The sequence below is a fragment of the Ambystoma mexicanum genome, chromosome 9, assembly GCF_040938575.1.
Source record: "Ambystoma mexicanum isolate Mex_15411 chromosome 9, UKY_AmexF1_1, whole genome shotgun sequence".
In the NCBI taxonomy this organism is placed as follows: domain Eukaryota; kingdom Metazoa; phylum Chordata; class Amphibia; order Caudata; family Ambystomatidae; genus Ambystoma; species Ambystoma mexicanum.
In genome coordinates this window covers 778,968,374-778,982,575 of record NC_090931.1, presented here as the reverse complement: position 1 = coordinate 778,982,575, position 14,202 = coordinate 778,968,374, and the positions used below count along the sequence as shown (strand labels likewise).

Genomic DNA, 14,202 nt, shown 5'->3' with positions numbered 1-14,202 from the left:
GTGGGAAACTGGGATTGTGGAATCATATTTAGGGGAATGCCCAGTCATACAGCCTTATTGGGACATGATCTGTGCAGCAATGAATAGTATTTTTTGGGTCAGATGTTGGACAACATAGGGATGGCCATCCTGTGAATGTGCGGGGTTCCGGAAAATCTACCCTCGAAGGTTCAAAGAAAGACACACGTCATCCTGATAGTGGCGGCAACGCTTGTGGTGGCACACAAATGGAAACAGAAATCTGCCCCCAGAGAACACGGATGGGTTAGTAAAATCTGGAACTATGTGGCACTGGAGTGGGTGACCTATTTGATTCAAGGGGATCACCAGAGGTTTCTCTCTGACTGGGACATTGTCCTGAATCATCTGCAGCGGGACTCGCGGGCCGCTTGGTGCCCGAGGAAAATGAGATTGCTGGGGTTGGTAGGAGTACTCGCTCCACAGGAAGCTGGGAGGAGATATGGATTAAGTTTCTAGGGGAGGAGAGGCAAGGACTATGGGGGGTTCTCAAACTGTGCAGGGCCCACACACTGGCTGGCAATAGAGCTGGCCACTCACAGAAACTTGGGACAGGGAGACATCAGCAGACTTTATGTCCTCGGGGGCGGTGGGGTGACGGGACTGGGTGCGTTGTTAGTTACATGTGTTGGGATCGAGGCGGGGGGGCGAGAAGGGATGGGGAGGGGAGGGGGGGGTTTACAGGCGTTCTTACTGTTGAAAATGCCAATAAAATAAAAAAAATGTAAGTGCATTGTTACTGTGTTGCCCTCACCAGCCAAAATCAGCTTCTTGGCTCAGCACAAACACGCACACATTCTTTGACTCAACATTCACACGCTTCTTCACACACAGCATTTACTCACTCATTGCATGAGAGGATCAGAAGGGACCTTCCAATACATTGTATATCCCCCTGCACCTGTTCCAAATAGGAACAGGGAAATGTTTTTTTCCCCCTCTTGTGCTTTAAAAAGTGCACCTCTTTTGAAAATCAGGATTTACTTGAAAATTCCCAGAACCCCCTTTCAACCCTCTGCCCTGCGCAGTTGTGCATTTGGTGGGAAAGGAGCACCTCAATGTACACAAGTATGATGCACACATTTAAATGCACGATAACCACCTTTTTGGTGCAAGTGAAGTGAATGAGCATCCCATCAGTTGCACCAAACACGTTTTGAAAATCGTGGCACAATGGTTTATCCCCACTGATCACTTGTTTGCACTGTATGTTCATTTCAGAGAGTGTGGTTCGAGGTGTCAGAGGGGAAATTAGGAATGGGAAAGGACACACGAAAAGGAAAGGGTACATGTTTTTTTTTTACTGTTTCTGCAGTCATTAACCCCAGATTTGTACATAGGCAGGTATTGTGCTAAATAGCATTAGCTCCAGAGCAGATACTGTGACTGGAATCGTTAGCCCCAGAGTACGTACTGCGCATGCCATCATTCAGGTATTCTGCCATATGGAACGGATTAGCAGGTACTGCATCAAACGTCATTAGTTCCAGGGCAGTTACTGTGTCTGGAATCGGTATCCTAGATCCGGTACTGTGTCTGTAATTATTTGCCCCAGGGAAGGTACTGTCAAATGTAGTGGACGAGCCGGTACACACTGTATCGGAAGTCAGCTCCAGAGCAGGTGTGGTGTCTGAAGATTTGCTCCATTAGAGCTAGAGAAGGTAGTGTCTGCTGATATTCATCGGGGTGTTGTTTCTGTGTCTGCAGCCATTAGACCTAGAACAGACACTGTGCCTCCAGATATTATCCACAGAAAGGTCATTAGACCCAGAGAAAGTACCGGATATGCAGGCATTGGCCATGGGGAATCATTACTATCAGAGTAGGCACTGGAACTGGAGACAGTACACGTCTGCAATAATTTCATTAGCTGGCTCAAGTATATATATATATAAAATTAGCGATAGGATCCTCTTTAAAACTGAATCATTAACCTTCGAATGTCTTAATAACGCAGCCCCTCCATACCTGAAGGAAAGAATAGCCTACTGCCTTCAAATACCCAGATTTAGACTTAAAAAAAAACAGGAGGCAACAGTTTCCCAGTAAAAGCGGCCCAGCATTGGAATGCATTACCAGTTGAGCTCAGAAGTGATCAGTCCTATTACAGTTTCAGACATAAGACCCTGGGGTGGCGCTGTGGAGCAGCCCAAGATGGTTACCTAGCTTTTCAGCTCTGTGCGGCCTCGGCGTTCATCTGCTCACATCTGCGGTCCCCGACATTGTGAAGGACTATCGGTTGGCTGTGCCGTTTCCGCAACTGCACTGGACATTTTGTGCGATTTTGGACTCGATCGGTCCACCAGAGACCCGGCTGGCACCTCTGTCGGATTTGGGCCTAGCATTCCACCCGGCCTCGGCGGTTGCCTAACATTCGGCCCTCCCGCCTGGCCTGCCTGACTCCCGAATCCGCTGCCCCCGCTCCCCGCCGCTCTGTGGAATTGTAGCGGCTGCCTGGGAGTCCCGCTGCGGACACCACCACACTGTGAATGCTACCTGTTGCATCAGCGATCATCGCGGCCTCCCCCGGCGCCGACAACATGGAGGATTTATTCGCCCCGCTGCTGCGGCGGACCAGGTAGCGGGGGCTGGAGCGCGTCGGCGGCGAGGCCTCTGCCTGCTGTGTGCGACTTTGCGGGCCCTACTGGGCACCAGAACTGCCATAAGGAAGCGTCCCTTACCACACTGCCCACTTTCCCGCTGGCATTGTCGCCGTCTCCGCTTGCGCCCTCCTGAGACAGATCCCGCTGGCCCCTTCGTGCAACCTGAACACATGAGGAGGCCGCGAACGCCCGCCATCACAGCTTTGCTGCTCCGCCGGTAACTCTCTGCTATCTGCGGTGGCCCCCCAACCGCCTCGTGGCACCTACCGGCACAAAGAGACACTACAGCTGTGCCCGTCGGTCCCTGCCTTCCCCAGCTCTTCATCCTAATCATAAGTGGGCCCTCTCTGCAACCGGCCCCACTACAGTGACAATGCTTAGCAGACACAAGGCGGGGGCCCTAGGAGGCGCAATGGACAAGTACGCTAAAGCGGTCCTTCGAGATGAGCCAGCCAGCACATCGCCCCAGGACGAGCCAGACTTGACCCTGCACCAAGTGGTCGGAGCACCTGACCTCACCCTACTAATGGAATCTATGGCTAAAAACTTTGCCTCCTTCCATGAAAAACTAGACGACATCAATGCTAATGTCGCCTCGCTAAAGGCTCGAGTAGACCAGGCGGGATCGAGGATCACCCGAGGCTGAAAATAGAATCTCGGTAAACGAACATGGTATTAACGCGCTCCAAGACACTGTGGCCTCCCTAACGCGTGATATGAAAAGTGTCAAGGCGAAATGTGACGATTTGGAATCACGCTCTCGTAGGAACAACCTGCGCATCATCGAGGTCCCCGAGAATGCCCTCAAGGGGCGGATGGAAGACGCGGTGGAGAAACTCCTCAAAGACCTGCTGGATGACCCTGCCCTCTCACCTTATTTCACAGTCGAGCGGGCTCATCGGGCCCCATCACTGCGCCCCAGACCGGCGACATCCCCAGACCCATTATAGCCAAGATACTCAACTACCGGGACAGAGACCTCATCCTCCGCCTGTTGCGGGAAAAGGGAGAGCTGCGATTTGAGGCCCATACCATTAGAATCTTCCCGGACTTCTCGCTGGTGGTGCAGCAGGAGAGGCGCCAATTCTTAGGCGTCGAGAAGCTGCTCAGCGAGCGCAACGTCCCCTACGCCATCCTGTTCCCGGCACGGCTAAAGATCACTCATGATGGCAAGATCTTCTTCTTCACTGTCCCTGACGAAGCAGTGAAGTTCATTGAGTTACATATACTTCTTCCTGGGCCGCGAGACGGCCAAGCGCCATAGACTACAAAGCCCACGATTTTATAAAATGTCCACAGATCCATGCCTTATGATGTGTTGATGGCAACCTCACCGTGTACACTCAGCAACTGTGGCCTCTTGTCATGTGTATGCGGGCCACGGGCTAGCTCCTAAACTGCTTACTTTGCCTTCTCCCCCACTTGGTTCTCGGAGCTATCCCTGTGTCCTACTCTCTCCGGCGATGGCAACCTACCAGAGGGCACTCTCTGGTCTCAGAGGCTGTCTGTGATACCCGTTTCCGCAGCAACATATTCGGGACAGCATTTGCTGCCCCACACCAAGCTCCAGATGCCGGCCGCACGGCACCAGATCCCCCCGTTGCAGTTGCAATGTTTGCTTTCAATTTTACTTTGTTCCTTTTAATGACTGGCCCCTGTTGGGCTGTGATGTGGCCCTATCTAGGTTGGATCTGGTCCTCTGACCTTTGGTTTCCGGTTGGAGCAGGCCCAAAGGGCGTAATGCGTGTTTTGGGGTGGGAGGTCTGCACTGCATGTTGGGGTTGGGCAGTGAGGGTGGGGGTGGCAAAGTTGGGGTTAAGTTAACAGTTCAAAACATGGCTGAGAGATACATGACTTCGACTCAATACTACTGTGCACACGGCAAATGCAAAAGGTGGAATGCTAACGAATACTACCACTGCGATGTTCCATAATGCAACACTATGGCTCTGAACATTGTAACATGGAATATCTGTGGTCTAAGCAATTTCACTAAGGCCCGCAGGATAACCGCCTATGCCCAGTGACATGGCGCCAAAATCCTCTTTCTCCAAGAAACCCATGCCCTTGGGCGCCTAGCAACATGTCTCGCCCCCATGTGGGGCAACAATAGGTACTATACGAAGTACTCCACCCAATCCAGGGGGGTCCTGACTCTAATCCATAAGTCAGTCCAGTTTTCCCTGCGTTCCAGCCACATTGACCCTGAGGGTAGATACGTGATCCTCCACTGCTCACTCGCTAATATGGAATGCCTCCTAGAGAACACATACGCCCCTAACTTTGACATCCCTGAGTTCTTTGATGCCATCACCACCACGCTTCTGAAATATATTGGTTTCCCATCATATGGGGCGGTGACATGAATCTGATCCTAGACAAAGACCTGGATAGGTCCGGGACGGCCCGCAGAGCCCCATCACGCGCAGCCCCTGGGTTACACGCCCACATAGACGCACTTGATCTCAGGGATGTATGGAGAGGTCTCAACCCACAGGTTAGAGAGTACACATTCTACTCATCGGTACACGATAGCCTCTCCAGGATCGACCTTTTCCTCATATCGAGTTGCATGATGGGCAGGGTCACAGAGACCAAAATATTACCGCACACATTATCAGACCATTCGCCGGTAACACTTAACACTGGGACACGACCAGCCCCCTCGCTCCTCTTGGAGATTTAAGTCGGAGGCCCTCCTGGACATAGTCTTCAAAGCTGATATCCTAGCTGACATCAACACCTTCTTTGAGTGCAATAACAGGCACGACACCCCCGATGGAGTACGCTGGGAGGCATTCAAGGTCTTCATCAGAGGGATGTGCATCTCTAAGGAAGCCGGGATCCTCAAAGTCATAAAAAAATAGCTTACAGCAGTCGGAAGCGAAATTAAAAGAGCTTGAGAGGGCATATGCCATCGCCCCTTCCCCGACCATACTGGCACAGATCAGAGCGGAATTAGAAACATTCGAGGCTCATGCTCTAAGAGAACTTCGGTACTTCGCCTGTCCCGTAGCGGCCAGGAAGTATGTTGAGGGGGGGATAGGCCGGGTAGGACACTGTCCAGACTGGTCCGCACTGAGGGGGGCAGGAACCGCATTGATTGCGTCAAAGACACAGGAGGCACCCTGTGCTGGTCCGACCATGATATCCTTGGGACATTCACTGCGTTCTACATGACCCTGTATGGCCCCCAGAAAGAACACTGCCTGCAAGACACTGACACCCTGCTAGATCAAATCCCCATGACCCTCCTCTCCCGCGCGACCAGCGACCTACTTGAAGCCCCCCATCACCCTCGATGAGATAACCACGGTCATCTCAAACTGCCCCAGGGGCAAAGCACCAGGCCCGGACGGCCTAACCTCAGAGTTTTATCGGGAACATGTAGCCATTCTGGCACCCAGACTCCTGGAACGAATCCTTAGAGTTAAACATCCTACCCCAATCCATGCGTGAGGCGCTTATAACTGTACTACCCAAGCCAGGTAAACCGTTGGACAAATGTGGGTCCTATAGACCCCTTTCCCTGATCAACACTGACACGAAAATATTTGCCAAGATTATTGCCAATAGGTTTCTCCCCATTATGCCCCACTTGGTCCACCCCGACCAGAGTGGCTTTGTGCCCGGAAGATCTACCGCCCTCAATATCCATCGTCTGTTCAATGTTTTGGCTAGAATTGACCCCGATGCACAGGCCGTGGCGGTCACCCGCTATGCCCAGAAGGCGTTTGATATGGTGTCATGGCAGTATATGCGGGCAGTGCTCCACAAAATGGGAATTGGTCCACGCATGAGATCGTACATCAAACTTCTCTATACAAGCTCCGCAGCCAGAGTCCTGGTGAACTCCAGGGCCTCGGCCCCCTTCGCTCTCCACAGGGGTACCCGCCAGGGCTGCCCGTTCTCTCCGATACTTTTTGCGCTCGCTATAGAACCCATGGCTGACAACGTTAGGGACAAACACACGCGTAAAGGTAGACGTCTTCGTGATACTCCCGAGATCATTTCTCTATATGCCGACAACGTACTTCTATATATTTAGAGACCCGGCTGCCCCCCTGGACCCGATATTGAGAGACATAACCAAAATTGGCACTTTCTCGGGCTTCACCATAAACTACTCCAAATCTGAAATTTTCCCGCTCACCCCGTCCACTACACAACCGCCCTGCGAATTCCCCCTCCGATGGTCACCGAGGGGCATCAGATACCTTGGAATGCAGGTGTCCCTCACTAAAGATTCACTGTTGGCTGACAACTACGCGGCTGTGGCGCAGCTAGCTGAGGCTCAAATGTTGAAATGGCACAGTCTTCCACTCTCTCTGTCGGGTAGACTATCTCTGATCAAAATGATTATGGTCCCTAAATTTCTCTACGTCTTCACTAATGTGCCAATCTGGCACGGAAAGCGATATTTCAGGAACCTGCACGCTGCATGTGTCCTATTTATATGGCACTCGGGCGCGGTTCGTAAGAAATGGCAGCACATGACTCTTCCCTATGGTAACGGGGGTTTCACCGCCCCGACTTCGCTTAATATTGGACAGCCGCGCAGGCCCAACACGCCACATACTGGTACACGTTCTCTGACCCCCCCCCGCATGTGACGCTCGAGAAATTAGCAAGCGACAGTGTCAACACCCTCTCCCTCATTCTCCATCACACATATCACGCTGACGCCCCGGCAGACCCTGTGGCGGCCACTATCAGGGCCTGGAAATACATCCTGCAGACACAACCCGACCACCACCCATACTACAAATGGTTACCTATCTGGCAGTTCCCAGGCCTCAGCCCTACACATGACAAACTCTTAATGAAACACTGGCACGACCTGGGCTACCGGGCCCTGACCGACTTTTACCCCGACGGGAAGTTTATCACCCCGCAGACGTGGCGCCCCGGACACCTGGGTGCTGCGTTGGAACTACTACAATACTACAGGTTGAGGGCGGTGTTCCGCACCTGGTGGCCGTCATACCCTGATGAGCCACCAGACTCACCTGGGATTCACTACATATCCAACTCGGCTGGCGCTAAGGGGATAGTGCCCTCGCTGCACAAATTGTTGATGGCCGACCCCACGGACGTGCCACTCAAGGCACGGGATACGTGGAGTGAGGAGCTGGGCCTCCCCATCACTGACGCAATGTGGGGGAAAATGTGCATACACACCCAAACCACCTCCCTGAATGCCAGACATAGGTGCATACAATACAAGCTCCTGAACAGGCTATACTACACGCCTCAAAGACTGGATAGGTTTGCACTCACTCAGGCCCGCACCTGCCCTAGGTGCGGGTCTCCTGCTGCAGATCACACATATGTTATGGTCCTGTGATGCGCTGGGCCCATATTGGAAAGCCATAATTGAAGCTCTCTCAGATATTACAGCGTCCCATATCCCTCCAGAACCCCTAGCTATACTGTTCGGCCTGTGGGATAGCCCTGAATTGAGGAAGATGTCTAGGTTTCTGAATGTTGCCACCATAATAGCCAAAAAATGCATATTACAATGTTGGAAGCGCCGATCCCCCCTTCGTTTGAGATGTGGTTGGGGGCCCTCACCTGGACTCAAGCGTGCGAGGAGGACTATATCAGTACCCTCCCGCTGACCTCCCGACCCAAGAATGTATGGACGGAATTTTGCACCTATCTGAACAACAAAGATGATTTAGAACTATTGTCCTCCCCCCCTCCTTGTGAAGTAAACTAACCCATTGTTGCGCCGCATAAATCCGAATCATGGTCCTATCTGTCCTCCGCTGGCATTCCCATGTATTGCGTTACCATTTATGTATCCGATACCCTTGTGTACATTGTGTTGATTGTCTGTTTTCTCACCATGCCAATAAAGAAAAGTTTAAAAAAAGACATAAGACCCTCAACTGGTTACGCCTTAATGACCATTAAGACTTATGATCACAATTGTATGTTTACGTGTATGCTTCCTACTTGTACCTCTTAACACCTGTAACTAAGCTTCTAAGTGAAATACTCTCTGTACCACTTTATACCTGTAACTAAGTTTTACGTTTTCTTGTTATGCTGTGCGCCCAGTTACCTGAGGGTTTGGTGCGCCCTACAAATCAATAAACAAACATACATACATAAACAGTGCAAGGAATGTGCCGGAACAAGACAGAGCTGCGCTCCGGCAAAAAACATCTTACTGAAGCTCTGCTCCGTCCCCCAGACAGACTAGTCAACACATGTCTCACCCAGGTCCTGTTGCCTCAACGAGCAGATAGACAGCTTCCAGAAGAGTCAGCACGGAGCAATGCCTAATCTTCAAGCTTGTTACATTACATTACAGGCACGAGAAGTCGGTCTTTCAAATGAGCTTTCACAAGATTCAACACTCCATGCAGAAACTGCCACATCTTCAGTATTGCAGCCGTCTAAACTAGTATATGTCCTGCAATTTACAGACATCTCTTTATTATGATGAATATTGTGACCAATCAAAACAGAAGAGTCCATTATTCACTTAAAAGGGCTTCTAATTGAATAACTATAAGGCATGTTTAACATTTAAAATCGTGGATATTATGATGTTCCCATAATGCTCTTTGCTTTTATGCAAATCACTAGGATTGGGTTCTATGAAGGGACACTGTGTTGCGCAACCTGGCAGGGGAACACACCTCTTGGCCGCGCCCCCTCCTTCCCACAGCCCCACCCCTCAAAAGAGATTACAGTTCCCAAAATAAATGTTATTACCATTTCCAGCACTGTGTGTATATATATACATATATAGTCACTTACACCAAACCCCAGTCTGTGTAGTAGCTGCACAACAGTTACTGCGTCTGCGAGCATTCCAGAGCCTGAAATGTAGCCTAAATGAGCTTCGGAGCAGCTACTGTGTCTACGATACCAACAACAACAGGCTGCACTGTGTGATTTCAAAACCAGATATTTAAAAAGTTACCTACTTACAATTTTTTATTTGAACGTGTGTAATAATTACAACACAACGAATTACAGGTTCAGCTGCAGCCTCTTACTTCAACGTGCATTTCCGAAGGTTGCAAAAGGGATCCTCTTGCCAATATAACAAAGTGGTGTGAAGATCTAAGCTAACGGATACTAAAAGAAATACATCTAAAATTCACTACAAGAGCTGAATCACATGAACTCACCTGATACTGCCTGGAAACTGAAAAGGAGCGTTTGGTAAAGGAAAGCCTTATGGTGCTTTCATGATCAATTGAAACACACACTTAAAGTCCACATGAGACCGGATAGCATTGTGTGTTAGTTTAAAAGTTTGCCGATACTTTCTGAAATGCCTTTAGAGCGGTATGACGTATTTTACGTAGTTCTGAAATGCCGTTAAGTCGTCGTTACGTTTGCACGTAGGATGTTTACGTGCTTTGGGAGAGAATCACGGAGGAAGGAGCACTGTGTGCCTTCACGGGCAGGTTTTTATATTAATTGTGTGTTTATAAAGCGCTTATACACCTCGAAAGTGTTTAGAAGCGGCAGGTATATTTAGGTGCGGTGGGTTTGTTTTTCCTATTTTGGTTGCTGCAACGTCGGGTCTTTGTGTGTCATCTTGGCTGGTAAGTATTACGAGGAAAGGAGTTCTGATTTGCTGACACAGTGCATTGATCCGTAGCAGCCAGAGTCAGTCTGTACCACAAGATGTCTTTCTTGTCCCTCCCCACCCCCTTTCTTCCGCTGTCTGTATAGGACTGATTTTCTCCTGTGTTGTCTCACTGACTAGATGCCTGCATGTTTAAGTATGCTTATATGATATGGCATTTATAACGCGCCTATACACAAGTGTTTCAAGGCGCGAAACTTGGTTAGTATAAATTGAAAATGCAGACGCCTACGTAGTCTTGCCAGCAAGATAACGACAATTGAGTATTTCACCTTAAAGCTAGGGGTGCGTGATCCAGGACAGTGAGAAAAAAGAAACAATTTGTGTGTGCCTTATTTAAGTGCATGACGAGCCACTGCCCCCCGCCCCCATGTACATGCGCAGTCAGTGCGATGTGATGGGGTGTGGCCACGAAATGGGAAATAAACGCAGCCTGGGCGCGCGCTTTCCTGCATTTGGATCATGTGTCAAGGCTGTGTTGTTGCTTCTTGCTGGTGCCGCCAGCATCTGTTTGCCCGGTAAGGGATGCTGCTTCTTGGCTCCCCCCACCACTGGTGGAGGGGGTGCCAAGAAGCAAGTATTTCGGGCCTTTCCCAGTCCCCTGGCACCCCTCTCCACCTGTGCACCCATGAAGGCGGACACATGGGGAGAGGAGACAAGCAGGGCGGCCGGATCACTGCAATGCTGGTTGCACTGCGCCCTCCCTCTGTGCCCCCGCCATGGGGGAGAGGAGGCGAGCAGGGACAGAAGCACGCCTTGCCGGTGTTGTATGATATGTGGCTCCCCCACATGAGATTGCTGCGCTGAAGCATATCATACATTACTAGACCCCCTGCTATGGCCGCCCCTCTGCCTTGTCACCCCTCTCGTCCATGGTCCGGCTCTGGCCGGGTCCATGATTTGGCATCAGATGTCTGGCTGGATCTGCGGATCTGGTCTGCCTTAGCCCTGATCAGTCTTTACCAAGCCCCCAGCTTTGCTGAGGGAAGCTGGAGGCTCAGTGGCCTAATCTTCCCTGTGCTCCTTTCCCTAGCCATCACTCGTGTATTTCCTGTCTTTGTTTGCTCATCCTGTTTGTTTTCTTCTGTCCTGAAAGGGACCCCACAGGAATCAATGGGCCATGAACATCACTGGAGTGGCCGGGGTGGGTGGGGGCGGCATCACTGTTGAAAGCAGGCCTTCTACATGCTGGGCACATTATTGTTGTTCAAATGTGCATTTTACACATTCACAGGAACAAAAGTAATTTCCAAACAATAAAATGCTGGTGAAACTTGCATTCATTAGTTAACTAGTTTAGTTTTTTTTTTTCTTTTTTTTTTTCGGAGCACAGCACCAATTTGTGTGCCCCTTGCTTTGTGTTTTATCACAGGTTATATTTATAAAGAGGTTATTTTTGTCAAACTGGTTAATTACAAATAAATGCTTCTGTTGTGCTGACGGCAGTTACTAGGAAATTAACCAGGGGGTTCATGGGTGCCAACTTTTGATTTTCACTCCAGAGGAAATACCCCAACTCATCACCTATCCCTTGTTCAAACACATTTTATCGCACTTCCTTTTTTATAAGTAATTGCAAAAAGTCAATTTGATTAGAGAGTTTACCATATATAACATCTCAGTAATGGTTTGTCAACCTGCCGAGCTACCGCGGTAGTCATCTATTATAGAGCGAGTCTTTGCATCCCTTGATGTACTAAAAATCGCTGCATTACCAACAGTACTTTGGGTACACCACTGCCATATAAGGGATTTAAAGTGGATTTGATGTATATCTTCCTGCTGTGGGTGCCAGGTCTTCGCCTGCATGGGGCACCATATGTTGCAGAGAAGCCAGGGGCCCTAGTGTCTGGCATGGCAGCCGCGACAGGTGCAACAAAACCTAAATGGCTATTTCTCTATCTTTCAGAAGGTTAGCTCGGTGGGTTAAGCACTACCGTGTCAGATTCTGTGTAAGATATGTAGATGATTGATTGGCACAGCAGCAGCCTGGGCTTATCAACTATTCTAGGTAGGGAATAGAAAGGGTAAAATATAACAAGCTAATGCTTGCTATCATTTTTTGTCTCTGCGACTTGAGTATGTCACATTTTCAGTTATGTGCTCTGACTGCTCTATGTTCTGTCTGCCAGCTGGGGTGGACTGGCCTATAGGGAACTTTGGAGATTTCCTGCTAGGACTCTGCACCCTAGGTCCCTTTTTTGTGTGGGGTAGTATGTGCGCTGACTGGCAGAGTGTAGTGTGCAAATATTGGTTAGGTCAATCTGGTAGGTCTATAATTTTGTTTTTTTTATTGTACTTTTTCAATTGATGGAAAACATCATCTCATCTAGGACAGCAAAGTCCCCAGCAGCAGGGGCACCAACAAAAGTCCTGACATCTGTAGTAGGACTTTGGATTTGCCGAAGGTAAGGATGCCTTTTTTAAAACAACTGTATTTTGCTTTGGGTGAAGGTGGTATAGTTAGGAGTCACAATCGGGGATTTCAAACCTATTTATGAGGCTGTTCCTGTCTCATGTCCAGTTTGGGGGGGTACTGAAAGTTCACGTCTCATGTGGGAGTTTCATTTCCAGTGTACTCTCTCCTGGTTTCCCAGCGTTGGGTCCTGCTTATTAGCTGATGCCTAACACCCTGGAACTGGCTTTAGCCCCTGCTCGTCTAATCTTAATTTTGAAGTCCATGTCTCCATGACTGTTTGTTTTCATTGCAGCAGCATCACTCCAAGCCTCAGAGTATCAACCTAACCACCTGTGTCCCAGTGAGAAAAATCCAGGGAAGCACTTGGCCCAGTCACGCATGGAGGTAAGGAATTTTCCCTATGTACCATTGGTACAATGTACCATTGGTTGAGTATAAATTCTGAAGGTTTATATCGGCAATGTGCATCCAGGTGGACTAGTCCAGGACCACACTTCAAAAAATAAATTCAAGCTTGGACTTCCCGATATAAACCGGGAGTCTTCTGAGACTTGTATCAATGTGGTGTGTTAAAAAAAAATATTATAATTAATCAATCAGTATTTCTGAGAGGGCCTCAACCCTTTGCCATTTTACTTTTTATTAATTTCTTTAGGCATTTTTTAATTTAGAAAACCTGAAATCGTTTTTCTTTTTTTTAAAACTAACGTGACCTACACTGCAATGTTTTCACAGATTCAGGCTCCTTTTTGAGATGGATCGTTTGTACTAAAAAGGTTGATTTAGAAAGACTGCTGTGTGACCGCATAGCGCGGTCTTTCTAAATTGAACTATAATACTTGTCAAACCTGTGCCGGGACTGACAGGCTCTGTGAGCCCCAGTAGATTTTTAACACGAGTCGCGGGGGGGGTGGAGGGGGGGTGTGTGTGTGTGTGTGTGGTTTTGATGCAGAAAGGGGGTGGTGGGTGGGTGGGTAAATGGTGTGGTTCGGCGGTGGGTTAACCCTTGGATTAACGAGTGAATGGGAGGGGCCAGTATGTGATTTTTCTGCATTGTAAAGGCAACACAAAAATGGCTGAAAAAAATGTGTCTTTTTTTGTGTTCAGCTTTAAAATGTGGAAATATTACATAGAGCTGGATTGTTTCCTAGTGTCCAAAGATGGTCGGAATCTCAAATGAGAAGGAGAGGTGGAACCGGACAAAAGAAACGCAAGAAACACGGAAATATGATGATTCTTATTACACCTTTGGATTCACATGGATTGCAGTTGCTGGAGAAGTTAAGCCGGCGTGTGTGTGTGTGGTGCTACGTTAGTAAATGACAGCCTGAAGCCAACAAAATGAAGGTGGCATTTGGAAACGGAACATGCCGATTTAGCAAAAACGCCAGGGATTTCTTTGTACAGTAGTTGTAAGGCATAAAAAAAGCAAAAGGACACTGTTAGAAATGTGGCCTCAGTACTTGCAAATGCTTTGGAAGTTTCTGGTGTACTATCTGGGCAAAAACAAAGCCTTTTACAGATGCTGAGAAAGTGATTCTGCC

The 14,202-nt window shown here is 49.0% G+C and overlaps 2 protein-coding genes across 11 annotated transcripts in view; one reads left to right on the top strand and one right to left on the bottom strand.

The window, feature by feature from the left end:
- Positions 1–9,891, bottom strand: part of SLC39A10 (solute carrier family 39 member 10) — an 802,105-nt gene extending 792,214 nt beyond the window's left edge. Inside the window, exon 1 of one of the 2 annotated variants that reach the window (XM_069615702.1) lies at positions 9,773–9,891. The gene's annotated coding sequence lies outside the window, so the exon portion shown is untranslated. Of the gene's footprint in view, positions 1–8,848; positions 8,998–9,772 lie in introns of those variants that run through there. The other variant, XM_069615703.1, reaches the window with a different exon arrangement.
- A 109-nt stretch (positions 9,892–10,000) lies between these two features.
- LOC138488595 (uncharacterized) overlaps positions 10,001–14,202 on the top strand; it is a 36,709-nt gene continuing 32,507 nt past the window's right edge. For 2 of the 9 annotated variants that reach the window (XR_011274690.1, XM_069615698.1), the window contains exons 1-2: positions 10,010–12,647; positions 12,951–13,042. Coding sequence is in view for 2 of the 9 variants with exons in the window: in XM_069615698.1 (XP_069471799.1) it covers positions 13,037–13,042 (6 nt within the window). In the remaining 7 variants the exon portion in view is untranslated. Of the gene's footprint in view, positions 12,648–12,950; positions 13,043–14,202 lie in introns of all 9 variants that reach the window. The other 7 variants (XM_069615699.1, XM_069615693.1, XM_069615697.1 and 4 more) reach the window with 6 other exon arrangements.